The sequence below is a fragment of the Halichoeres trimaculatus genome, unplaced genomic scaffold, assembly GCF_033239565.1.
Source record: "Halichoeres trimaculatus isolate MK-OKI-2021-1 unplaced genomic scaffold, fHalTri1.1 fHalTri1_scaffold_16, whole genome shotgun sequence".
In the NCBI taxonomy this organism is placed as follows: Eukaryota; Metazoa; Chordata; class Actinopteri; order Labriformes; family Labridae; genus Halichoeres; species Halichoeres trimaculatus.
The window spans coordinates 28,565,133-28,592,953 of NW_027437194.1; the positions used below are offsets into that span (position 1 = coordinate 28,565,133).

Genomic DNA, 27,821 nt, shown 5'->3' on the forward strand with positions numbered 1-27,821 from the left:
AATTAAGTTTAGTTTTCACTTCTTAAAACTTGTAGATGCCTGTAAAAGTCTGAACGGATGAATACTAAATACTTTATGTAGTGAGCATTTTCACCTCCTCCTGAAAGTTTGTTTCAGCATTAAGAGGATTAGTGTTTACTAGTTTGGGTTGGGCAGTACTAATGCTTTTAACCTTAAGATTTAAATTCCCATGGTTTATGAAAAAAACATGTCACAACAGAGTGCTGAGGGGAAGCTGAAAATGATTCAGAGATAATGAGTTATGACACTATTCAAATAAATGTTAGCAGAATATTTGAAAATCACCTCTTCTGCTTCCCAGCTGTAAAACTACAAGATGATCGTATGTAATTCAATGACCAGGAAAGAGTTGTATTCCTTTTGATTTAAAAAAAAAAAAGGGAAAACAGTCCTGTTTTTGTAAAGTTTTGTTTTATTTTGAAAATCTTTGTCAGCATGCTTGGTTAAGCAGCAGTGTAAAAACTTTTATTTGAGCTGTAAGGATTTTAAAGCTAGTGGAGGGTTCCTCACATCAACCGGGGAGTCCAGCTCCTACGGGGGGAGAGAATTCAGTCATTTCTTTGACTAATCACAAAGATAGTTAGAGATGGAGAAACTAAAATAGATACACAGAAAATGTCTGACTCCAGATTAGCTCTCTCTAGATTTTACCTCAGAGTCTGAGTCGTAGTGTGGCAGGCCCACGTTGGCCATCAGAGTTTCTTTTTCTATGGATCTGCTTCTGGAGGTCAGCCAGCCTCTCCTGTTGAAACAAGATACAAGGTGGAAGACTTTCTTTTCATTTACTGCCAATCTCACAACAGCAGCTGAGTTTACACAAGTGACAAAGAAGAATTTCTCCGCTCATCTTCAAAGTCAGCCCCTGTTCATGGTGCAAAAGTCACACGAACAAACTTGGTGAAGGTTTGTACCTCTTAGCGTAAACAAAAGCAGCAGCCGTCAGCACAGCAGTGAGGGACAAGACACCCAGAGTCACACCCACTCTGCTTGGTCCAGTCTCTGTGTCCTGGCAGAACTCTCCTCTGTAACCAGGCACACACTGGCAGCGAGTTTCTGTGCCCTCTGTGATGCAGCTGCCATGGCTGTTACAGCGTTGGACGTCACAGGATGAGGAGGCTTTTTGGACTGAAAGCACAGAGTTCTTTTGGACGTTGGACTTGGAGGAGGTGGACGACTGGCGAGGGCGACCACTGACTCTGTTTCCAGAGGAGTCTGGTTTAATGTTTGGACCTAGAGAGAAAGTTATTTAGTTATTATGCAGCATTAATGAAAACTGACTTTGTTGCCTTATTTAACAATATTGGGACTCAAGATAACTAACAGAGCCCTGACAATGTGTTCAGCCAGTAACTAAGTCAGCACATGGCATCCAATAAAAGTCAGTTCCCATGTGTTTAGAAACCAAGTACACATTAAATATTGCTATCACCGACCTGCAAAGACAGAGTACCGTATTTTTCGCACTACAAGGCGCTTCGGAATATAGGGTGCACCTTCAATGAATGGCCTATTTGAAAACTGTTTTCATATATAGGGCACACCTCATTATAAGCATAGCTCTGGCATATTTACATTTGCAAAAATGTTCAAAAATGTTCATTAATATGTGCTGTTCCCTCTTTAAAAACCAATAACTAAATAAATAAATAAGGCGCATAGAATAGAAGCTATAGTAGTGGTTGGGGTTGCGTTATGCATCCACTAGATGGAGCTGCGCTAAAGGGAATGTCAACAAAACAGTCAGATAAGTCAGTCAAACTCAGGCTACATCCACACGGAGCCGCACGTTTTCCTTTCCAACTATTTTCTGTGCCGTTTTCAAAAAAAAAGTGCGCTGTAAAGACGAAGACGTTTCTGCCGTCCACAAAAACCGTTTCAAGAGATCAGTTCAAATGCCACACCTTTGGGGGGCGCTGTACTGCTCTAACAATAAACAAGAGAAGAAGCCCGGGCCAGCCTGTGAGCTAGCGTTAGCACTTAGCAAAATTCCTCTTTATAGGTTCTACTGCTTACCGCTGTTACCCCGGCCACGCCCCCTGACTACAGTAGCCATGATTAATCAATATCGATCCATATATAAGGCGCATCAGATTATAAGGCGCACTGTCGGCTTTTGAGAAAACTGAAGGTATTTAGGTGCGCCTTATGGTGCGGAAAATACGGTAAAGCAAGCGGCAACCTCTGGTCTAAGAATATGAGACAATACTGAAGTGCTAAAATCTGCTGTTTCTCAAGTGTCCACTTGAGGCTGGCTCCAGAAGTAGTGGAAGTCATAAACACACCAAGCCAAAAAAAAACTTTGTCAAAGCAGAAATTAACCTATTTACAGCTAAAAAATGTGTCCTGTCTGAGTCACTAATTCTACTACTGGCACCCACTGTACAGGGGGTTCATTTTTTTCAAACTTGGCCGTTCAGAGCATATTAAGATCGCAAGTTCCCCCATTAAGAGGCACAAATGAGGGTCAGGTGACCGACAGGTGCCCTATGGCTGTAGGTGAAGCCCTTACCACTACCAATATGGCCACTATAGCCAATGTGCTTCATTTTCTGTTTCAGAAACAGACGGGTGACGTCAGTGAGACTATGGCTGTGTCCGAAATGGCATACTAACGTACTACTCATACTAAGTATGACGTCAAAAATAGTATGTAGTGCGTTCACATTAAATAGTATGAAAAGATTGTGTGCACGAGAAATACCCGGATGTATTCTATATTGGTAAAAATTTTAAGTATGGGAGGTGGGCATACTAGTCGTACTGACACGCCCCATAATGCATTGCGAGTAGGGCTGCACGATTATCGCAATCGCAATCGCAATCGCAATCGCAATGTCAGCACATGCAATTCAGATTTTTCTCCATGATAACCAAGCAAGTCTGTAGACTCATCATGACACAACTTTTTTTATTAAATCACAAGCACAATCGCAATCGCAATATTGTCCACCTAATCGCAAATCGCACCTTTTCCCCAAATCGTGCAGCTCTAATTGCGAGCCCCGTATTTATAAACATATATAGTGAATGAGATGACAAGATGAGAAGTAACTAAAATGGACTTAGCTCTACAGGGAAACCTAAACGTAAGTACAAAGAAATAAAGTGCCTGAGGCAACGGACGGATCGTCTTCGGTGTCTGCAAGCAGTAAACATTTTTTAATTTTTTGAAGAGAGATGAATTCGTCTTGAGACCGGTGTTAGCTAAAAATCATCCACTAGCGAACTTCCCATTTTCAAAATAAAAGCACCCGTTTATCTCCTTTTAGTTCTTTAACGCTTTTGTAAATTGGGCTCTTGTTTTGGAGCGGACCGGAAGTTTCTTCGATAGCATATTGGCGCTCTTAACAGAATGTCCGAAATGTCGAAATTAAATTTGTATCCGTGCGTTTTGCGGCCCAAATGACCACATTTTGGTATTCTACGTGATGACTTTCTCGCCTAAAATGTTCTTAAAACTTTCAAATATGGTGAATCAACAGAGATATTTGATAGCCTGGTGTGCTTCCATAGACTTATGTGTGCTTCCAATTTTTGTCGTTGGAGGTTTTGAAATGCATCATGGGAAACCGAGTAGTATACTACAGTGTAAACGGTTGGCACTCTAACCATACTTATAGTATGTAGTATACAGTATATACACAACGACCATGTAGTATGTAGTATGTTAGTATACCATTTCAGACACAGCCTATGTCCATGTTTTATACAGTCTATGGAGCACAACTGCTCGTTAAACTCCTCAAATGCTACGTGAGCAACAAGAAACCACAATAAGACAACACTGATTCGGCCTCAGTTGTTTCTCTTCCCAAATGGACAATCCTTGGTCCAATTTACACACTGCTCCACTGAAGTATTGCTGCTCTGCTGGTGTGTTATTTTCTACAACCTCAGGTGGAACCCTTAATAACCAAATAACAGTCCTCATAATTTGAGCCCAGATTCAAAAACAAAGAAGCATGTTGTAATTACAAAGTAATGACTCACACTGTTCTGTGAAAGACTGAAGTTGCTGTGATCAAATGAAACAACAAATGCTGAGGTAAATGTTATGTAGCTCATAAATTCAGTCAGTTTAAATTCAATCCTAAAACTTGTGTTTGATCCCAGGAGTGAGAAAGTAACATGACTAAATCAAAAGAATCATTATGTTGCCAATATTTTGCTTACATCTGGTTGTGATTACATTTTTTTAAGACAAATCACAGTAAGATCTTAACCAGTCAAACTGAGTCCAAACTCACAGTCCTGTTCGTCTGACTCGTCAGAACAGTCCAAGAGTCCATCGCAGAACTTGCTGCTGCTGACACACTTGCTTCCATCATCGCAGGGCTCTTGGCCAGCAGGGCAGTCCAGGAGCCGGACACAGGATGTGGCATTTACAGCAGAGAAGCCCCGCCCACATTTACACGTCCGACCCCCAGGAAAGGCCAGACACAGGTGATCACATCCGCCGTTGCTGATGGAGCAGCTGTTCCCTCCTAGAGGAGAGAGGACATGCAGATTATAACACACACACAGAACCCCGTGTTTCAGACATCACTGTTTGACTCTGAAGTGTTTGAATAGGGTTTCAGTCACAGGAGGCAGTCAGCATTTCCTCCTTACAGTGTCCACATGAACTGAGCTCTAGTCTTCCGGGTTTATTAATGAGCTCAATGTTTAAATGTGGATTCATTGGTTCCTTTTCTGCTTGAGGTTTCTTATGTTTTAAAAGAGGAATAACACCCACAAAGCCCGAGATGTCACCTGCTAGGATCACAACTTGTGCCTGTCAATGAGCCGTTGTTGGTTAATACACGGCCAAAGCCTCCCAGCTATGCTGTGACATCATCTTTTTTTTGGCTCAGTGGGAACACTCCTGGTGACAGGTTGCGAAAATGACCCAGGTGTGTGTTTCAGGATTGTGAAACAGTTTGGTCTAGGTAAAGGTTGTCTATCTACCTTTGCAAATAAACAAAAAAAGACATGTTGACTTGCATTTTAACAAAATCAATCCTTGCACTGCCGTAAAGATGTGAAGAGAGCTCCTCTTTAGATTCCAGCTTTTCTGGTCCTGCTTGCTGTAAATATCGTGAAATGTTACATTAATTATTTATATAAGCATTTAATTTGTGAAAACTTTTAGAGGCTACAGTGTTTGTAGTTGGAGTCTCAGTATTGGTTTGTAAACTGTAGCACACAAAGAGAAAAAGCTTGGGTTGATGAAGCCAGTCTTTGGAGCGTACTTGAAAGCGAATTGACTCAGGAACACTGAAAGAAACCCCCAAAGGAGTTCAGCTCCCTTCAGATTTGATTCACTATAAAATGAGCAGTGAAATTTTTTCAAACTAAAACTACAGTAAACAGTGAAAAATAATCCAGTATTTTAATAAGTGTTCAAGTAGCTGTGATGAAAAATTGGTTTTTAGTTTAATGTGTCCTCAACTGCAGTATTATCTATCGTAAATGTTCAAAATCAGTAAATACATAAGAAACCTTTGCATCATATCAGTGTTGTTGTAAATGCCAAGACTGGAAGACAGATATTTTCATAGTATGATGAGATCAATTGATCTTCTGTCTTTCCCACTGCAGCACAAAGTGCAACAAAACGGGCTCTCACAGCTTGCCAAGTCCCATCCTCTGCAGGTATCACATCACACAGCCATCCATTCGACTCAAACTGAAACCACGCGGGCCTTTTTATTCAGCCCAGAGTGTCCGATAACACACTCTTCTGTTCTGTGTTCAGAAAGAACAGAGTTGGGGTTGAAAAGTAAGTGTGCAGACGGAGTACGTCCTGAAATAGGAATAGAGAACTGGTCGGACATGTTTAACAAATGGAGCTGACAGTGTGGTGTGAGCCTGCTGGTTAGCATAGCAAACCTGGGCAGGAATTAAGGCATTAGGTGTGGAAAATTTCAGTGCTGTCAAACGCTTTGCACAATGTCATCCATCAGAATCTCCAGCAGACAGAGATTACAAGGCCAGTGTTCCTGAAAATGACTAACCTTTCTAATCTTCCTTCAACTTTTCTGATTTACTTTTCTCTATTTAATGCTCTCTTTGTGTTTTTACTTATGAGGCAGAGGGATCATCATTATTCCTTCCTCAATCCTTGTATCCTTTCACAGAGTAATTTACATCCAGTCTGGCCTCACCTGCCATCTAGTGTCTATGAGGAGGTCAGCTCCATTAGCAATTAGACCAGAGGTCGGCAACCTTCACCATCAAGAGTTATTTTTCCTCATCTCACCTGGTTTACAGTAATTACTGAGCCACAGAATCTGCTTCATCTTCAAAATAACAACAATGTGGTGTATAAAAGCCTATATGTAGTTAAATATTAAATAACTATCCAAACAAGAAGTTATTTGAAATTATGTAATTGTAGAGATACAAAAAGAATACTTGAATTTGGTAACATGTATTGAGAGTTCCTGAACTGATCATTTTTTGTTGGCTAATTTCTTGTTACAAGCATGTATATTAAGCCAGCAGTTAAATCCATCCACACAGAATTAGAATCAGTCTTTTCTTCCAGATTTGTTGTTTTGTAGATTAAGTTAGTTATCTATCTGTTGATGTTGTAGGAGGTGAAGTAGAGCGGTGACTGGCTTTATTGACAAATGTGATGAAGATTTAGTTCAACAAAATGTTAACACATGATTTTATTTACGGTGTATTCAGACCTGGACTGTTTGGTCCACTTTAAACGGACCAGGGTTCGTTTCCCACGCTGGTGCAGACTTTTCATGCAGGTGTGAATAGACACAAACAAACCCTGGTGCGGACCAAACAACCAGACCAAGACCCACTTGTTGAGGTGGTCTCGGTCTGCTTCCAAACGAACTCTGGTGCGGTTCGTGGTTCTCTGGTGCAGGTCTGAATACAAACCAAGGTCCATTTGAACTAACTACAGGCTTTTTGGACCTATAAAGGCACCGTAACCTAACAGTCTTTGGTTCATATCTGATCCTCCATCTTCTGTTTAGCCACGCTGTTGCTAGCGTGTTGTGGGTCAGGACACGCAGAGCATAGCGTCTCCTTGCTGCGTGCATTCGTCTTCACTGTTCCAAAATGTGAAACGGTGTTGTTAAGCTGCTTTGAAGGAGCTGCTCTTGAAACTGAAAATGATTTTGCAGCTCTAATAAGAGCACAAACTCACATGTTTACCTCCATTTCCGGGTCTGTATTCTGTGTGCCGCCCTTTGTCAGTGCTGTCCAATGAGAGCACCGATCGTCACACACATGGATGTGTTTACAGAATATAGTCCACTTGCAAAAAGTACAATCTGAATACGAACCACGCCAAACGAAAAAAATAAAGTCCGCTTTTGGTCCGGACCAAACAAGTGGACCAAAAGACTTTTCTGGTCTGAATACAGCCTCAGTGTCAGTGTCTTTAATCATCAATACCTTCTGTAAGAAAAATAAAAACTCTGCATTCAATGTTTTAAAGCTACAGGGAGCCACTGCAAACGAGTAAAGGAGCTGCAGGTTACAGACCTTTAACAGTTCCTGTATCAGACCAGTTTCTTTTCTTTTGCACTTTGATGGTTTGAGCTGTGACGTCGTGCAACGTTGGCAAGAAGAAAAGAAAAGACACTGGTCTTATAATAAGGACAATCTTGTAGTTTGCTGTAAAATCTTTCAAGACTATGTATCTGTATACCTGCAGCAGTTAAGCTGCTTGTTTTCAGTCTGTTCTCTTCATGGTACTTTTAACATGAAACCTGCTTCAAGTGTAATTTTCCCAACATGACCACCTAGTCATTAGCCTTCTGTAGCATCTGTATTTGGGTCATGCACCTCCTGCCATAACTCCTGTCACTTGTGAAGTGAGGCACTTTGGAAGCTGTCGTCATGCTTTGTGTTTCAATATTTCAGATTGGAAAGAAACGCTCCCTCAGCACACACATACCAGACTGACTGTCGTTGTTGTAGGCTCTGATCTCCACAAGGCTCGTCTTTGTCTCAAACCACAGCTGGTTGGGCTGGAGACCATCACTGAACCACACTTTGGTTACATCTACACAGTGAAAACACCAAAAAGAAGCTTCTATTAGTTCAGCCACAAAAAGGCTTCAACAATGAAAAAAAACAAACTGTTGAGTAAAGAAATGAAAAAACTGAGGACAGCTGTGTGATGGAGAGGAGAAAGTGCTGACGGTTGATGAGGATAGTAACACATGCAGAGCAGACTGAGGAAAGTGTCTGATTGAATAATTCACAGTCACATCAGTCTCTGATGCCATCTGCTGCCTGAATAGGGTAAAGACGATGGGTTGAAGGTAAAAACCGGTATCTATAAATAATATAGCTTCAGGAGCATGGAAAACCATATGAAGGCTTCAGATCTCTGAGTGATGATAAAAACAGTGTTGTTTACCTTTGTCCAAAGTGATCCAGAGGAGTACGTTCTCCACATATGCCAAAGAAGTGAGAAGACCTGGGCCTGTTTTGTACTGTTTGTATCCTGATCCATCCACTCCTATCGAACCGATTACACCTTCACCTGGAAAAATCAACCTAATGGGTATACAAAAGCCAGCAGAAGCAAGAAAGCAAAATGTGCCATCACTACATGGAAGAGGAAACAAATCAGATTACCTGCATCAGCCCAGTAGATAATGGTTCCCTGATTAGCAAAGACCACAGATGTGGGTACACTGGACTTCCTCCACAGCACTGCTTTGTTACGGCCATCCATCCACACGCAGTTCACCTCCGTCTGGCTCTTTCCAACTCCAACCACTATTGCTGTGTAGCACAGTCTTCCTGATGGGGGATGCAGTGCAATAGATGTGGTGCCCTAAAAGAAAGGCAGACAGAGTTCAGCAAAAACAAAAAGGGAAAAACAAAATATGGAGAAAACAGAGATTGTAGCCAAATAGAAAGGAAGTATAACTGTGGAGGCAGGGGCAGGTGTACATGTTAGTTGGTGAAGAAGATCAAAACTTATCATCTGTATGTACCTCAAGTGCTCCCTGTAGCAGTGAAGTGGTGTAGCCATTACGGCGGGAGGTGACATGGAGGTTTGGCCTCTGTGTGCTGCTCCAATAAAGGTTGGAGGTAACCCAGTCCACTGCAAGAGCTGTGACAGAATCCCCCTTTGGTGACAAAAAAAAGTTTAGTTTTCACAGTCTGGATGTCACAGCAGAGTGGGCGCCACTGGCCTCAAACCACAGACACACAGGCTCAATATGAACCTTAATTTGTATTTTATCCAAAACACTTTCTTTTCAACACAGTATGGTTCTATAAAGAGTTTTATTTCAGCAACCATCACAATGAGGGTGCTCCCATACCTGTAAGCTCGTTTATTAACTTTCAGATTACAAATTCCATAATGTTGCATTTTTGGGTCTTTGCTGTACAGTGTTGCATTGTAAACACACAGACAGATGCTTATACCACAAAATCCCAGTCCAGGGGCCTGTACTACGAAGCTGGATTAGCTCTTAGAGAGATAACTTCCTGGATAAGTTTTGGGTTTTCCGTACTACAAATGTGGATCTCTTTTTATCCAGACACATTGCCCCAGTAACTGATGCTGAACGCCAAACCTGGTGTGGAGCAGGTTAAGTTCCAGGATAAGAGCTCACAGGGTGTGACGGACCGCCAGCTGACCAATCGGTTCTCTTAGGCGGGCATAAAAGTTTCCAGTTTCTAGAGATAAAACCTGTTTGGAAGTGCTAAAAACTGAAGTTCTTGCAGTCTGCTTGAGTCTAGCTGCAGAAACACCAGAAACCACGGACACACTCTGCTACAAAGGCTGTTTTTTACAGACTTGTTCACAAGTTTGGGTCCAAATAGCTCATCTCTCTCTTACCACTAAGGATGGGTATCTTTCACATTTAAAAAGACACAGTAGCAATGCCAGCTACCTGGCAATTGGTACTGGTACTCAACGGTACCAATTTTCAACACTTTTTCATGTTTTTTTTGTGTTTAATAATAAAATATTAAAAATTTTCATTTAACATATTCATTCTTAAATGTACAACCTTGCAATGCTGTTTTCATGTCTAGCACGGAAAATCACCTACTCCTTCACTTCCTCACAGTCGCAAGGAGGCATTTAGGAACCTAAGCATGGTACCTTTCATTCACATGAATCAGAACTCTGTACTTTTAACAAAATTCAGTCAGTACATATAAAAGTACCTACTTTGGTACCCATCCCTACTTGGCACACACTGAAAACAACCAGTAACCAGAAATTCCCCCTTTTGCTAACTGGACTTAGGCTCTCTTCTTTACCTCAGTCAAACTTAAATGAAGCTAGGTTGACTTCAGTGTGTCTATCAAGCCCCTGCTGACAAACTCCATATCAGAAATAAATGGTGATGTCACGAACACAATGCCCTATATGGGCGCTGTGTAGTTTATATATTATACAGTCCATGGTTTAAATGCCTTGATGGGCAGGTGAGCATCTTCGTCAAAACTTGGACACCACTCACAAAAAGACTGAATTTTACAAACTTGAACTAGTGCAAGAAAAAAAAAGAGGCTTAAACTATTCTGATAATGTGTCAATCAGCCATTTACATTTCCTACAGCTGCTTGGCTAACTGCCTTCTCACAGCAAACAAACCACACCTGGAACAGAAGCAACACTACCCTCCCCCAGGTGACTGTCACTTGGGTTTGTTTTTCATCAAAGCACAAATGATGTGCTCATGTCCAGGCTGAGGAGGTAAACCCCACTGTTAAAGAGCAACCCATCCAAAACACTGCAGGTGTGAAAGCACCCTAAAATTATTCCAGCCTGTGTTTTTTAAAATCCTTACAAAGATCTGACAGTTCTTTAAAGGATCTGAGTATGCCCACCTTCAGCTTCAGGATTTGTCCAGAGGATGTCAGTTCCTGACTTGACCTTGAGCTGCTTAGCTTCAGCACATCCACAGATTCCCGCCCTGCATCAGCGACGTACAGAGAGAGCTCCTGAATGGACACGTCCAGGTTTGTGGCCTCACGTATCCCTGACAGAGATAAATCCCGACCATTGGGCATTCTTTTCAAAGCAATGCCGTCGCGGTGCATGGAGCTCAAGTGAATCTGACAAGAAGTACAAGGGAAAAAGAATTAGCTATAGTGAGAATAAAACAAACGATACATCTAGTAATGTGTAATAAAAAGGTTTTGAACCATAAAGGTAAAATGAGTCCTTGTAGAGATTAGCAATAATAAACAAAGGTCTAGACCACACAATGAGTCTTTTACCTGATAGACAAGAGTTTGAGACAAGAGAAGAATGAAGGTTGACTCCTGAGGCAGCAAACAGCTTATCTTGTCTTTAGCTAGTAACAGCCCTCTGGGGCAGCGACAAACTGCCATAGGTCCCCTCCCTACTTGAGCCCCTGAGGACCCCGTTCCTGAGGACTTTCCTCTGGGTGGCGCCAGAAGGCAGAGGTGGGAGCACTGCAGCTGCTGACATGGGTTTGATATGGCTGGCTGGGAAAGAACATGCATGACCTGTGGTGAGAGGAAACGTGTTAGAGCTGTGATCTTTCTGCCTTAACATAAGTGCAGCTGGATAGACACTGCTGTGAAGAGAAAGATGAGAAAACGAGCAACTCCAGGAGAGCCCTGCTGACGACCAACAAAGATTCTACCAAAATAAAGAAGCAAAACTCACTTTCAGTCCAAACGGCTGCCCTGGTCTCTTCAGGAGAACCTTCTGATCTTTGCCTGTGTTCTTGTCAGCTGAGCGGATGGTCCTTCTTTTGGTGTCAGACCAGAAAACTCTGTCGTTAAAGACAGCCACAGAGAAAGGACTTGGTGTTTCTGCTAACTGGAGAATCTGGTGGGAGTGGAATTGAAACCATCAACATTTTGGACACCAGCCATCTTTTCTCAGTTGCTGCTAAAAGTGAGAGGTCCATGCATGTGCCAGTCTTATTGGCTGGTGTTTACCATGACATTCTCTCCATCCAGAGAAGCTGAGCCAATGCAATGCAGTTTTTCATCAGCCCAGTAGACCCTGTTGTCCAGGAGGTCGAAAGCCAAGCTGACTGGCCAACTCAAGCCTCTACTCAACACAACCTTTCTTTTTGAACCGTCCATCCCAGACCGCTCGATCTGAGGGGTGCTGCCGATCTCAGACCAAAGCATCAACCTGTAAATATTCATTGTGTTGTTAAAAAAAAGAGAGATCAAGAAAGAACCTAAAGTGATCCTCCGGGATGGAACAAGTTGGGTCCTATCACAAGGTTTAGGGCAGAAATTACCCCTACAGCAGTGATTTTGTGCAGCAGAAGCCCAGGGCGCTCGTACCAAACACCCCCTTCCTGCTCGTCAGACGGTTTCCTCTGCACTCAGACGGGGCCATATTTTACTTGACCAAAAACACAAATAAACGGACTCCCACCGAAAAAATCTGATACTGGTCTGCATTCACGCTTTATTTAGAGAATCTTCAGCGCGTTACTTTCACACAAAAACACCGCTAAATAAGGCTCTAGTTCTCATCGTGTCATAAAACGGTGCTACCTCCGCTGCAGAGCCACAGCTGGCTACGAGGCGCTCGCTGCTTAGCGTATCAGTCTGCGTGCGCAGCGTGCCAGATATAAACAAACACAGGTAGTCTGCCAGGACGAAGAGACTCGATGAGAACTAGAGCCTTATTTGGCGGTGTTTGTGTGTGAAAGTAACGCACTGAAAATTCTCTCAATAAAGCGTGAATGCAGACCGATATCTGACTTTTTCTGTGGGAGTCCGTTTATTTGTATTTTTGGTCAAGTAAAATATTGCCCCGTCTGCGTGCAGAGGAAACCTGCAGAGGGGCAGGGAGTGGGTGTTTGGTGCGAGCGCTCTGGGCTTCTGCTGCACAAAAACACTGCTGTAGGGGTAATTTCTGCCCCAACTTGTTCCATCCCGGAGTATCACTTTAAGGTGAGAGAAAACATCATAGTTTCTCCTCAGCAGCTTTCTTTTGTTACCCTTTGTGTGGCAGCAGGACTAATGAGCTTGGCTGCTCCAGATCTTCACCTAGGACCACAGTGAAGTCCTGAGACCTCACAGTGACGTCACTGAGCTTCACGGCCAGAATCTGACCCACAAGCCCGTCCACCCAGTACAGGTTTCTGCCAACCCAGTCCACCGCGATGAAATCTGACTTCACTCCTGTGAGACAGAAAAGTGAATCCTGAAAATGATCTCTACACCCAAACCATTTATTTGGGTCTTCACTCCATTAATTTAAACATTTCTCTCATGATGAAAAAACTTCATGCAGAGGCACAGAGGCATGTGTACCTTTGATAAGCGTTCCTTTTTTGCCAGTACTCGTCATGTCAGCCCAGCGGATACTCTGGTAGTCTGGACTCAGCCAGTAGACTCTCTGTTGAGTCCAGAGATAATCCAGTGAGAAGACCGGCCGACTGGCAGAGGACAGGAGACGCAAGGTGCTGCTGTGGACTCCCACCAGTAACAGCTCTGACTGCACTGACGCCAGGAGCAAAGGCTCATCTACAGATGGACACAGATCAAACCGTTTTATTTTTGACTTTTCCCTAAAGTAAGTAAACGCACCATAAATGGAGGGCAGAGGTGATTTTCATAACTGATAAAAACAAATTCTCCTGTGGAAGGGGGTCACAGTGGATGACAATGCAAAGAGTAAAGCTTGCTATTCTTCTGGTAGTAAAGCACCTTTTGTCTTGCAGCTTTTGTTGTCAGGCTCCAGGTAGTAGCCAGGCTGGCACTGACAGGTGTAGGACCCACGGGTGTTCAGGCAGGTGTGTTTGCATACATATGGCACTAGACTGCATTCATCAATGTCCACACATGACACAGCCCCGGAGTGGAGAGTGAAGCCTGCAGCACAGAAGCACCTCTGCAAAAATAAAGAAAACACACATTGTCAAGAAAGGCCAGGTAGAGAGCTTGGTGCCCACTCTTACTCAGGAAGTGAAGTGTATCTGGACGCTCAACACTTGGAGTGAAAACTCCAGAAAGGACAGAAAAAAACACTTCATAAACACGTGTTGAACACTGACCGGTCCATTTGGAGTGCTGACACAGTGGTGGTCGCAGCGAGGAGCAGATAAGCTGGAGCAGTTGCGTTTAGCACATTCGAGGCCTTCATCTGAGCCATCAGCACAGTTAGTGAGGCTGTTACACAACAGGCTGGGGTCCAAACACTCCCCACTGCCACACTGGTAAAGATGAGAGGGGCATTTTCTCTGGCTGCCTGTCAAAGCAAGGTCACAAACTCCCCATGAACACAGCACGTTTTCAGTCATTACACACCATACAACACATTTTCTCAAACTTGGTAGATTTTTTCTGAATAACCTGATGGACATTTAAATGAAATGAAATCAGTATCATAAGGCAGATTAGAATTTCTGCCTCATTTAGTGTAAACGCTCATCTTTCTTATAAAGCCTCTCTTAGGTTCTGAATTGAAGACTTAAATGACGTGATAAAAACAGTGATGTATTATAAGTTAGTGATGGACAGGAGCGCAGATGGCCTATTGGTTTAGATTGCGGTTCTTGAGGTTTGCCCTCATGCGGGTGGTCTTGATTCAAATCCAGCCTGTGACCTCTTTCCTGCATGTTACTCCCCACTCTCACCCTGTTTCCTGCTCTATCCAATGCCCTCCTCTATCCCATTAAAAGCGTAAAAAAGCCCAATAAATAACTTTTTTAAAAAGTTAGCGAAGGACAGTGGCAGCCCGTGACCAAAATTAGAGCGAAAGTCAGGACGACAAATGGATTTGATTCAGTCTTAAACTGTTATTTTCAAATAACTGTTACAGTAACGTTCAATGATGTCTCATAAATTTCAGTGTAGGGCTGCAGCTATCGAATGTTTTAGTATTTGAGTATTCTACTGAAAATCCCATCGATTAATCGAGTAATCAGATAAAATACATTTTTGTTTAGTTAAAGAGCAGTTATTTTTCAAATGAAAATTTTTCTCTTTAAGAAAAAGAATTTTCTGATACAGCATGTCAATAAGAGCACTTATTTTGGTAGCTCCAAAATTCGTAAACACATTTTTTGTGCCTTGTACATCTCATCAAATGTTGCGGACCCAAATGGCACCCGTTTCAGTGAATGACCCATTAGTCTGCAAACTCCAGAAAAGAAGCTAGATTTGTTGCTAGTTGCTATTTTGTGTAAGAGGTAGCTTGAGGGGTCTGAAAACTCTCTTAATATGACCTCAGCTCTATTTGAAATACCACTCTTTGATCTTTTTAAAAATTAAACGATTCCTCAAGGCGGAGAAAATTACCCAAGTATTTTTTGTAATCGAGTAACTCGAATCATTCGAGGAATCTTTTCAGCTCTTTTTCAGTGTATGTGTTAGGAAAGAGGTCAGTGTTTGTGAGAGACAGTATGCCTGAGAGTCACATTGGGGGCTCTAATTTCGTGGCGCAGCTCAGGGGGCGCAAGCCTGGCGCAACCTGCGCAGTGCTAATTTCGTGCGGCGCACCACTGTGCACTGCCAATTCGACAATTTGGTAGACCTTCTGCACAGAGATGGGTGTGACGGCGCGCCAGGGGGAGTTGACGGCGCACCAGGGGGAGGTGTCAGCAGATTCATGTTGGTGCAGTGACAATTTCGTGCCAAAAACAGCGCAGAAAGTGCGCTGAAAGCTTGCCAGCTCCAACCTGGTCTATCCTCGGCGCAAGGCAGACTACCTGGCACCCCACGCAGCTGTAATTTGGTGACAGGCGCACATTTGTGCACGTCATCAAAGCCTCAGAGGCAGGTTTCCAGAGTGTCAGGAACATTTTAATGCAGTAAACAATCACAGCAATCACTATTTAATGTAACCGTCTGAACCAGCATATACATTTATATCTATATTAACTGTCCCGTCACATCTGATGTCAGATTAAAGCCGTTTGTCATAATGGAAAGTTAACCTGCCTGCAGCTGGAAGTTTGATGCACATCTTACAATTAAACAATAAACAGCCTTAACATCTGATACTGAGTATATATCTGGCTTCTCTCGTTTCATTTAATTCAAAGAAAAGAGGGAGAGAAAAGACGAAGTAAAAAGAGACAAAATAAATGTATGTCACTCAGGATTTACCTGTGATTTCCCATATTTCTCTGATTTAGTCTTTATTTTTAATGTGATCTAAAAAGATGGAGTACATTATTGTAAGGAGGATGAGGTGGAGACACTGGGAGAGTATACAGTATATCACCAAAGGTTCTGCTATTTGGCGATGACAAACCAGGAGTGCAGGTGGATCAAAAGTATTCTGAATGGATAAGCCAGCTGTGTAACTGTCTCTTCATTTTGTACTCCTATTAATGACAAAGGAACAGATTACATCTGTCCCGGGAGCTGGCCCACACGATGACGCGCTTCGTGTGCTCGGATGTGACCCGCTGTCCATTTTCTTGCAGCAGGGACAGCGGCTCTGACCGTCTCCTCTACCAGCACTGTTTCTGTGGTGCTGGGGATCACTCAGACCAATCAGAAGCTGCGCGTCAGCCGCAGGGCATTTAAAGGCGAGGAGAGGCGCTCATTTGATTGGTGAAAACAGCGCTCGGCTGTGTTAAACCCACTCACGCTTTTCTCCTCCTTCTCTGCCATTTGCGCGCAATGAGGCGTGGACGCGCAGCTCTGCACTCCTCTGCGCCTTGACTGCGCCTCTCTTGGCACTGCAGGAAACTTGCAAAGTGCACCGGTCACGCCCTGTGCGCACGGCGAAGGCCGGCGCAGGGCAGGTGCGCCTGCGCCCGCGCCTGGTCTACGAAATTAGAGCCCTGGGTGTTAATTTGATGATTGTAGCGTGATGCCCTGCCTTTGATAAGGTGAGGGGAGTAGGGTAGAGCTGTGGGTGCCTGCTTATTGCTATGGCACATTGTAGTCTGTGTTGGGTTTGAAAGAAAGCTCAAACACAGCTGGTAAACGTATTGTATCTTCATTACAATAGAACCTTTAACACATGACAGCGATCATACAGCAAGTATGACAATATTTAGGAGTCGGCTTACCACCCTGTTTGACTTTTAGTTGATCCTCAAAAGGAAGTTTTATAAAGCCATTTTTATTAGGAACTCAAGCTCCCTGTCTTTTTATTCTCTGACTTGTGTGATCCAGCTGGTCACAGGTGTCACATTGGGTCAGGTGCATATATTGTGGGTGTTTTTTGTAATAGTTTATGATTGGTTAGATGCCAGGTTTGTTTTAGCCTCGCTCAAGTTTTTTTTAATGATGTATTGACTTTTAAATGGTGAGCCTTGCTTCAGTCTGATTGGCTAATACAAGGTGTTTTTTCTCTAGGGGGAGGGAGGTGACGCTGGCCTCTGGACTGACTGACAGGGCAGAGGGCATAAGACAGTGTAATACACAGTTAGCGCTAGACAAGCGAGGTGTTGTTTTGCTCCTAGTGCACCGACAAAATTTAACAAGAAATTGATAAATATCATATACATTTATAAATTTTTCTTTCTTGCAATATTTTACTTGGGGAAGCCAGGTTTCCTTTGGCCCCCGTGAAAAGCTGCCACTGGTGATGGTCTAAAATTGTAGTAAATCAGAGAAATTTCAGATTATCCTTGTTTTCTACTCTAGGGCCCAATTGTCTCAATTCACCACTCAACTTAAGAACTAATCTGAGCCATGAGAAATATTTGGGGGTGAAACACTCACATTTGTCCTCATCTTTGCCGTTATGACAGTCCACCTTCCCATCACACCTCCACGACTGAGGAATGCACTGACTGCTGTCTCCACACTGCCACTGGTATTCCCTGCACCTGGCAGGTGGGGCCATGCAGTTCTGGATACAATGAAAACCCAAGTTTTAACCACTACCATTCTCAAACATAAAGGCTGCATTTCATAGTCTTAATGACAAAACTCCACCCCAGAATACTACAACTATTTAAGAATAAAGGTCATTAGAGAGAATAATGAAGGTTTGGTATTGTAAAGCCATCTCTTGGACTCTATGGGTACGATCCTCCACTTCAGGGCATGCATCCACCCTCTGAAACTTGCATTAACATGGCCAGCTAATCAGGAGATGTCAACCTGACTATGTGGACCTCACTGTAAATAAAACACACTATCTCAAATCCTTCCAAAGAGCAGGGCAGGCCCCTTGGTAGAGGACTCCACCTTTGCAAAGGTTTATCATATAATGACCTTTCTTCTCCCTCGCACAGGCTCCACCCCTAACTGGACTCTCTAGGTACAGTGGTGCCTACAGGCATCAAGAAGGACATCCTGCATACCCCAGGTCCTTCATGGAGCACAGAAGCGTATACATGTAGGTGTATCCAGCCCAAGGGGGGGTCAGATGTAACTCATCTGACACACAGCACTGCTGCAAAAACTGTATGTCACCAATGCACAGCCCACTAACAAAGGCCACTGACACTGCCAAGCTACTTGTAAAGTGTGCACATAATGGGAGTGTCCTTCCCCTCCTGTGTATAAGCCAGGGTAATGCACAACCACAGCCATTTGTGTGTCTGATGGGAGCCCTGTGTTGAACTAACCAGCTCACCAACTGGGCACAGCAGATACAAATTTGCCTCCTTGCTTCCTGCACGAGGGGGAAAAAAAATTACCTCCTGTCATACAACCCTTGTCAGGAGGCATCACTGGGCCACCTTGATAGTGGCCTGAGACCGTCTACCCATCACCCACGATAAAAAGGACAGACTACAACCTCCTGTGGATCAGAACTGGAATCTTATGCTTGAATCCTGATTGGCTGATAACGTTTGTGCAGAGGGTGAATGCATGTGTGTAAGTGTAGGAGTCGTACCTTCAGAGTCCAACTGAGTCCAGTAGAAGGCCAAGTCTTTGTGAGACAAACAAATAGTTTACCTTCTCATCTGACCCATCCTTGCAGTCCTTCTCTCCGTCACAGAGCCATTCTTTCTGCAAGCACTCATGGCTGTTTGGGCATCGCAGCTGCACTGGGCAGCGAGGGGGTCTTTTACAATCAAGTTCATCAGAGCGGTCACTGCAGTCGGCATAACCGTCACATCTCAAAGCTTCAAACACGCACTGACCGCTAGCACAACGAAACTGGTTGATTGCACAGGCCACCAGAGCTGAAATAGAAACACACAGAGATCATCTGGTGTCTATGGACACTTTAAAAAAAAAAAAAATCTTTGTCTTAAAAGCACTGACCAGTAGGTCGTTGTAAGGTAACTTTCCGTTAACTGTAGAAAAATAACAAAATCACTAACCACACTTTTCCTCATCCGACCCATCAGCACAGTCTCTCTCCCCATCACACAGGAAGGTCTCTGGGATGCACCGGCTGTTGTTGTCACAGCGGTGGTGGCAGCCTTCCATCAGAGTGGAGCAGTCCAGCTCATCAGATTGGTCCTGACAGTTGTTCCTTCCATCACACACCTGCTCCGAGGGGATGCATCTTTTTCCATGAGCACACTTAAACTCACCTGGAGACGAAAAACAAAAAAGACCTCTTACAAAAAAATACAAACCAAATTAAAAAAACAAGGCTTTAAATGAAGTGGATTAAAATGCATTTTAATTGAAAAGCTTAAAACACCGTTTCTGTGTGGCATTTATTTTTTGGTTTAAAACAAGAAAAGTCTTACAGCCTGACAGACGCTGAAAAACAGTTTGGAGAAAGTTAATCCAAAGAACAACTCTTCAGAGCAGTCAGCTAAAAACTCCTAATTCAAAAAGTATCAGAGTGAGAAGTGAGAATGGAACACAAAGTTACCGTAATATTCTCAAAATAAATCATTTTAAAGCTTACATGGTCCAAATTAACCCTCAACCATGAACAGGTCAAAGGATGAACTCAAACTTTTCAGAGTAATACACTTTAACACACTCAGTCCCGTTTATTCTACATATTCTTTACAGTCTGCTGCTTTTGATTGGTCAATTTATAATACTGCTCTTATATTGCCAACTTATGAAAATATTTTGTTGAATAGATCAGTTTACGGTTTGTTACAGCCGCAAACATATTAGCTACAGAAGTTCTGGGGAGTACAATGGTAGGTTGTTAACCACCAAAGAACACATTTAACCCAAGTAAAACCAATCTAACCAATGGTAAGTGACTCACTGGTTCATTAGAAATTACTACAAGAAATTACATTACTAGTGACTCAGACTCTGGGTCTAATAAAGGATCTAAAAACTATGTCCAGACAGAGAACTTCACCAAATCTATAAGAATATCAATGGTTTGTATTGTAAGATTGCTAACAGGACTGGTTAATAGTCTGACAATATACTGTAGTTTCACTTTGAACATTAAGTTTATTTCTGTAAATCATAATTTATCATTTTCTCTCCATATTGAGGTTGAGATTACCTCAGGTTGCAAGACACATTTATTAACATTACTGGTGTTTCAGTGTTAAGTGTGACCCTGTTAACTGGTGACTTATCAGCCGACAATCATTGGTAATGTTTACATGCAGTCAATATTCAGGTTAAGGTCAATATTCTGGTTTCTGAAGCATCTAAAATAATCTGATTATATGTGTGAGCAAACAGTGTTAGTCTTGTTTACATGGTACACAGGTCGAAACAGCGGCGCACGGACAACATCTCACTGCACGGTGAACGTCATGACGCAATAAGCGTAATTTCTGCTTCTTCTTACCGTGTTCATAGCAATAGCAGCAACAACAACAACAGCAGCAACACAGCAGACTTTATGCTCTCAAAACACCAAGAGTCCTTGTGAAGAGAACATGCGCAACACAGATTAATGTTCCTTTGGATAGAGATATACTGATAGACATGACCAAATATTCAGGTTAGAAAAGGAGAAACACGAGGGATTTTCAGGTTTTCAAAAAACAGAATATGAGCATTTTCTGATTTTTAAAAAGGGTTATTGGTACTTAGTAGAGCTGCACGATTTGGGGAAAAGGTGCGATTAGGTGGACAATATTGCGATTGCGATTGTGCTTGCGATTTAATAAAAAAAGTTGTGTCATGATGAGTCTACACGCTTGCTTGGTTATCATGGAGAAAAATCTGAATTGCATGTGCTGACATTGCGATTGCGATTGCGATAATCGTGCAGCCCTAGTACTAAGATGGCCCTTGCGCAACCAGGTTATTGCTGGTATTCTGCATAAAAAAAAAGGTTACTGACTCCATGTAAACGTAGCCACTGACACGTTGAGCTGAGAGTCACCAGTTAGCATGGTCACTCTTTGCTCCAAATCACCAGTTGCCCTGTAACGGTCAAAAAACTGAATAGAAGTTGACTCCATAATGTAGTACTGTTCCTGACAGCTGACCACAGAACAACCAGACATTTTTATGCTGCTCACAGCTTTAATTGAGCGTATATAGAACAAGAACTATTTTGAATGGATGTAGCTAAACGCCGCTTCCATTGCAAAATGTAGGTGAATATTTTTGATGGCTGCTCCCAAAAGGCTAATATGCCTCTACAGCACACAGCTGTCCTCGTTTGAATCAAATCTGTTAAACACTGGAGCACATTCAATGATTAGAGTTACCCAAAATCCTCGATCAATGTCACTTGAAGAAAAAATGAGCAACAACTTAAAGTACAATTTTTTCCAGGTCATCTGCTGCTTTGCTTTTAAGTGCTTTTGAACCATCCTAACCTGCTTTACACTGAGCCACACATCCCTCTTCATCTGATCCGTCCTTGCAGTCTTTCTCTCCGTCACACACATGGCTGTACAGGACGCACTCCAGGCCATCTCGACAAGGTTTGGATCCTCTGCGACACTTCAGAGTGGCTGATCCAGCACTGAGCGCACTGTGCACGGCTTGGCAGAAAGAAAATGACACTTCAGTGGGTCACAGAGAGACACTCAGCCTCCATGAAGAGACTTCAACAACAGTCACATCTATAGATCAGTGTCACAGATTTACATAAAACATGAAGAGTCGTGGAAGTCAATGGCCTGTTGTGCATCCAGGAAATAAAAAATGAAAATGGTTAGGCTAGGTGGTAGTAGAGATGGGGTAATGGTAGATAGTGTATTTGTATTCGGAGATAAAATATCGCCAGAAGCTGTGTGGTTAGCATTTAATTGTTTGGCATTGTGAGTGTTTGGCTAATGGTGCCCTCCTTGCATCAGTTGCCGTGCCTTTAATAACATATACAGTGCTTCTTATTGGCTTACAAGAAGCTGCAAGATCTGCTGGTTGACACCACCTCTCATCTGAACCATCAGGACAGTGGGAACGACCGTCACACACTTCCTTCCGTGGGACACATGCCCTCCTGTCGCTGCACAAGAAGTCATCTGATATGAAGAAAGCAGGTCGATTCAAGGGACAGAAGGAGTGAATTTGACCAAGGAACTGTGAGACAAGCTGATTAATCTGCCACACACATTCTCTAAGTCTGACTACCATAATTATTTCCCCAAACCCAAACTGCACCAATACTTGCCAGGGTTTTTACACTGGAGCATACAAGTGTTTTCATCAAATCCATCAGGACAGTCTCTCCTGCCATCACACAGCTGACTCTGAGAGATACACAGTGACGACCCAGGACAGAGGACTGATGGTGTGATGCATGTCGCTGCAAACGTCTGAGCAGGAGAATCAGTTGTTGCAGCACTGAAAGGCTCTGAAAGGTCACATCAAATATTTGTTTGACTTTTCTCCATAATTTCTGCAGCTTCTTTCACTTCACAAACACTTCTTATGAAACATCTTAACTTCAGTATGGCTGATGTTTGATGAGACTTACCACAGCCCAGCTCATCAGTGCCATCCAGACAGTCTCTTTCTCCATCACAGAGGAACTTCTTTGGGATGCAGCGCTTACCGTCTGCACAGAAATACTCGCAGCTCTTTGTCTTTTCTTTGCAGTCCAGTTCGTCTGATTGGTCACGGCACTGCGGCCTCCCATCACACACCTGAGCTGCAGGGATGCACATCTTGCCGTGGGAGCACTGGAACTCACCTGAAGTTGAAGAAAGAGAAAATGAGAACTAACAACATAAAAGTTTTTCACCATGGCTTTAACTGGTCCTCTGTTTTAATCACCTCAGTTAAAGGATAATTTCGGTTTATACAGCTTTTACATTGTTTATAGAATGAAGTAGAACAAAATACTCACCCAGAAGGCTTTCCTGATCCAAGCAGTGCTTCGGGAGATATTTAGATCCAAAACTGTGCAGTGGACGTCCGTATAATGGGATCCATCAGGGCATAGACAGCGCCGCTCCTAAAACTGCATTAATCATCCAAAAACTCGTGTTTTTCACCAATATTCCATCATGATCCGCTCTGGGTTAGTCCTCTGCTGCAGTCTGTGTCACTCCAGACAGCGCCATGTGGCTGTAATGACCTCTGAACTGACCAAGACTTTGCCCCTCCGCGCATGCGCAGTACTCTCTGGAGAGCTGACTCCTTTCTTTGAGGGGCAAATGAAAAAGTCTTTGTCAGTTCAGAGGTCAGTACAGCCACACAGCGCTGTCTGGAGTGACACAGACTGCAGCAGAGGACTAACCCAAAGCAGACCATGATGGAATATTGGTGACAAACAAGTTTTTGGAAGATTAATGCAGTTTTAGGAGCGGTGCTGTCTATGCTCCGATGGATCCCATTATACAAACGTCCTCTGCAGGTTTTTGGATCTAAATATCTCCCGAAGCACTGCTTGGATCAGGAAAGCCTTCTGGGTGAGTATTTTGTTCTACTTCAATCTATAAACAATGTAAAAGCTGTATAAACCGAACTTATCCTTTAAAACATCAGTGAAAGGACATTAACATATGATAGTTTTACATGATGTGGACAAAAACATCACAGGTTTCTTTCATAATAGCATTAAAATGTGTAAACCTTATAGTTCATCATGTAAAGTCAAAGAACCTTGTTTGCAGGTTTCTGGACATCCCTGTTCATCAGACCCATCCATGCAGTCTGCTTCTCCATCACATACGTGGCTGAACAAAACGCACTCCGTGCTGTCTCTACACGGCTTCGAGCCCCTGCGACACTGAAGGCCTTTTACACGAGCAGCAGGGGGCGCTACACCTGGACAGTTGAGCTCATCAGAGCCATCGTTGCAATCAGAGCGGCCGTCACAAACTTGGCTCTTCGAGGCGCAGCTCTGACGGTCTTTACAGAGAAAATCACCTGAGGACAGAGCGTGATGCAGCACTTCAACAGAGACAACACAAGCCAAAGACCTTCATACTTTAACATGTTACGATCTCATCACTTACTCCTGAGTGGACATTTAGTCAAGCAGTTCTCATCAGATCCATCAGGACAGTCTCTCTTTCCATCACAAAACTGTGACGGTTTGATGCATAGGACAGAGCCTGGACACGAAACTGAAGGTCTGCTGCAGGACGGCTGACTAGGAAGCTTAGTGAAGGTCTGGATAGGTGATTCTTTTCGTCCCAGGCTTTGTGAGGGAGTGTCGGGGAGGGGATTTGTAGCATCTGCTAGTTAACACAACAGAATGTTTCAGTTGGGTGTTACATCGTTCCTTCAGTTTGTAAAATGGACAACCCTCTAACAAATGAAGTGAATTGAAAAATAATGCAGCTTATGCTGAAAAAACACTGTTCCATTATTACAGCCTAACTAAACAAAGGCATACTCCTTTATTTCCCAAAAGTGGGCTCTTCGCAATTCATGCCCAAGAATTTCAGTTTAAAGGGGCAACATCAGAAACTCACCACATCCTTCTTCATCTGATCCATCGCGGCAGTCTCTTTCTCCGTCACAGATGTGACTGAAGAGAACACACTCAGTGCCGTCTTTGCACAGTCTGGAGCCCATGCGACACTTCAGAGCATTTGCCTGAGCTGCAGGAGCTGCAACACTCGGACAGTCCAACTCATCTGAGCCGTCGAGACAATGAGACCGGCCGTCACAAACCAGTCCTCTGGAGACACAGCTCCGACGGTCTCTGCAGCGGAAGTCGGCTGAGATGGGCCAAAGGAGATTTGCAGACATGAGTGGAGTAATTTACTTTGTTAGATTTCTGTTCACAGAGAAAGCACTGGAATTGTCTTCGTCTCATTTTCTCACAGGTAGATCTTAATGACATCACTGTGCAAAGTATGTATGCGAGTAGCGCATGTATTTAGATATTTTGATTCGTAAAGTGAAAGCACACACAGATGTAGCACACACACAGTGAAACACTCCAACCTTTCCCCTCAGATAAGGATGTGCATTTCCTTTAGCATGAATTACTGCAGTGACATGGTGAAGCATGAAGGCACTTCTTTAGCATCGACCTTTAGTGTCTTACCCTCTTTGTGGAGGGCTGTAAATTCTATTTTCCAAACAACAGTCAAGTCAGCAGTCTTCCCCAGTATTGTGAGCCGACTGAACCAGGCTAAAGCCCGATTCACACAGTAATAGTTTCACTCGGGGACCTCTGATAATTTGTAATAAGTGCGGAGGACGTTTGCGTGTTTAATCCTGTGCAAAGCGACTGTGTCCATAATTTGAAAAGTAAAAGTTCCGGAGCAAATCACTGACCATATCTGGAGACACACATAGGTCCTCTGATCATACCAATGTGGTTTGAATCAGCATCTCTAATTTTGGTGGTAGTACACTGCTAAAAAAAATAAAGGGGACACTAAAATAACACATCCTAGATCTGAATCAGTAAAATATCCTTGTAAATACTTTGTTCTTTTGTAGTTGAATGTTCTGGAAAAAAATAATCACATAAAAATTATCGATGGAAATCAAATGTGTTAACCCATGAAGGTCTGGATTTGGGGTCACACTCAAATTTTAGGTGGAAAAACACACTACAGGCTAAGCCAACTTTGATGTAATGTCCTTATTTTGTAAGTCAAAATGAGGCTCAGTAGTGTGTGTGGCCTCCACGTGCCTGTATGACCTCCCTACAACGCCTAGGCATACTCCTGATGAGGTGGCAGATGGTCTCCTGAGGGATCTGCTCCCAGACCTGGACTAAAGCATCCACCATCTCCTGGACAGTCTGTGGCAGTGGCGATTGCTCTAAGACTGCAAGGGAAGCTCAGCTTCCCCTAAAATGTCCCTAAAAAAGTGGTGATATGTACTGCTGTATGTACATTTCATTGACAAAATCTGCACTATAATTCCTTCATCTTTTGTTCAGAATCAGCTACCTATCACAGGTAACTGGCTCCACCTCCTCCTCATTCATCTCTGCAGCGTCTCAGCGCTTTAACACAGTCGGATGCTGAGCAGCTTCTTACTTCAGTGGGGAAGCCTAGAGTGGGTTGTTCCACTGTGGAAACTGGATGGTCATTGGATAAACACTGGGCTTTGTCCCGCCCATCGGACGCTCAGCGTCTCTGGGGGTCTATGAGGCAGTGGGCTGGCCTGGACGGTGGGCTTCTGCGTGATGATTGGATGATCTGTCTGAGGCAGAATCCCTTTTTGATTGACAGTGAAATGAGCCAGTCAGCGATCTTGAAGTATAACCCTCGTCCAGAGCATCTTCTCAGTTGTTCTGGACTGATCCGGAGGCTTTATCGTTCCACAGCAAGTTTACCTTTCTTAAAAACAACGAGCGTTAAGAGAACACATTGGTAAAATCCCTGGTAAAACACCTGGTTGGTACTACAGGGTCACAGATCAACTTGAAAAGGAACGAAGGGTAGAATTTGTGTTAAAACAAATGATAAATTTGTGTTGTAGGCTGGAAAAAAATTAGCTTCCCCTCCTTGACTGACCAGCAGCCGCCACTGGTCTGTGGTACAACGTGGTGTTGGTGGATGGAGCGAGACATGATGTCACAGATGTGCTCAGTTGGATTCAGTTCTGGTGAATGGGCAGGCCAGTCCATAGCATCAATGCCTTCGTCTTACAGGAACTGCTGACACACTCCAGCCCCACCTACCCACCTATTCCATTTGGACAACAACGTGTTAAATTGATCGTCAATCAGTGTTGCTTCCTAAGTGGACAGTTTGATTTCACAGAAGTGTGACTGACTTGGAGTTACACTGTGTTGTTTAAGTGTGTATTTTTTAGACGGCCCCTATTTTATCATAAATGGGCTATAAATAGTCTCATTTATGAATGTAAATGCGTATGATTGAAGCTACATACTCGCTTCAAACTGAGTAGTAAAATGAAGAACCAACCAAATGAAGAACACACACCCCTAAAAGAGTGAGATTAGATGATGAATTACATGACAAGACTGACTTCATTGGTTTCAGAAGGCCAACTTTTGATAAACTGAAATAATTTTGTGAAATATTCTAATGTTTTTGGATGTGCCTGTCTGTTGTTGTGGACAGTCGACTAAAATGAACTGAAAAGTTGTTGACTTACACCTGTTGGGACATCTCTTCACACATTTCTCATCAGATCCATCAGGGCAGTCTCTTTTCCCATCACAAAACTGTGTCGGCTTTATACAGAAAGAGGAACCAGGACACCACACTGAAGGGTTGCTGCAGGGGGACTTGGTGGGAGGCTCAGTGGAAGGTTGGAGAGCAGCAGGCAACTTGTTTGAGACAGATCTTTCAGCAGCACCAGCAGTGCCTGAGTCTGTGTTATCTAGAGAGGAAGACCATGGTGACCTTAAGGAAATGTCACGTACCAGTATTTTTTAAATATGGTCCAGTTCATGTTTCAGAACAGCCCATTAAAGCTAACTTTGTACTCACCACATCCGTGTTCATCTGACCCATCACGACAGTCTCTCTCTCCGTCACACACGTGGCTGAACAAAACACACTCTGTGCCGTCATCACACGGCTTTGAGCCCATGCGACACCTCAAGCCGTTCGAACGAGCAACTGGACCAGCTACACCAGGACAGTTGATCTCGTCTGAGCCATCATTGCAGTGAGACCGCCCATCACACATCAAGGTCTTGGAAA

At 43.3% G+C, this 27,821-nt stretch overlaps 1 protein-coding gene across 1 annotated transcript; it reads right to left on the reverse strand.

Moving 5' to 3' along the window:
- Window positions 1–417: 417 nt before the first annotated feature.
- LOC141805798 (uncharacterized) lies at window positions 418–27,807 on the reverse strand. Its single transcript, XM_074690990.1, has 27 exons — window positions 27,606–27,807; window positions 27,268–27,495; window positions 24,651–24,899; window positions 24,189–24,413; window positions 23,833–24,099; window positions 22,703–22,918; window positions 22,397–22,579; window positions 21,597–21,764; window positions 19,206–19,421; window positions 18,835–19,064; window positions 17,647–17,776; window positions 14,016–14,209; window positions 13,669–13,852; window positions 13,273–13,485; window positions 12,957–13,140; window positions 11,932–12,133; window positions 11,654–11,818; window positions 11,239–11,490; window positions 10,846–11,073; window positions 8,985–9,119; window positions 8,620–8,821; window positions 8,399–8,524; window positions 7,931–8,038; window positions 4,269–4,505; window positions 933–1,251; window positions 673–763; window positions 418–552 (listed from the first exon to the last, which is right to left on the reverse strand). Exons 1-27 carry the CDS (start codon window positions 27,805–27,807, stop codon window positions 487–489), a joined length of 5,220 nt encoding a protein of 1,739 aa, XP_074547091.1. The 3' UTR covers window positions 418–486.
- Window positions 27,808–27,821: the final 14 nt, after the last annotated feature.

Coding starts and splice junctions, on each gene's coding strand:
- LOC141805798 (XM_074690990.1), bottom strand. CDS start 27,807: ATGTGTGATGGGCGGTCTCACTGCAATGATGGCTCAGACGAGATCAAC. Junction 19,422..21,596: donor TGTGGCTCAGTGTAAAGCAG/GTTAGGATGGTT, acceptor TTTCGTCTCCAG/GTGAGTTTAAGTGTGCTCAT. Junction 13,141..13,272: donor AAAAGGAACGCTTATCAAAG/GTACACATGCCT, acceptor TCTGTCTCACAG/GAGTGAAGTCAGATTTCATC.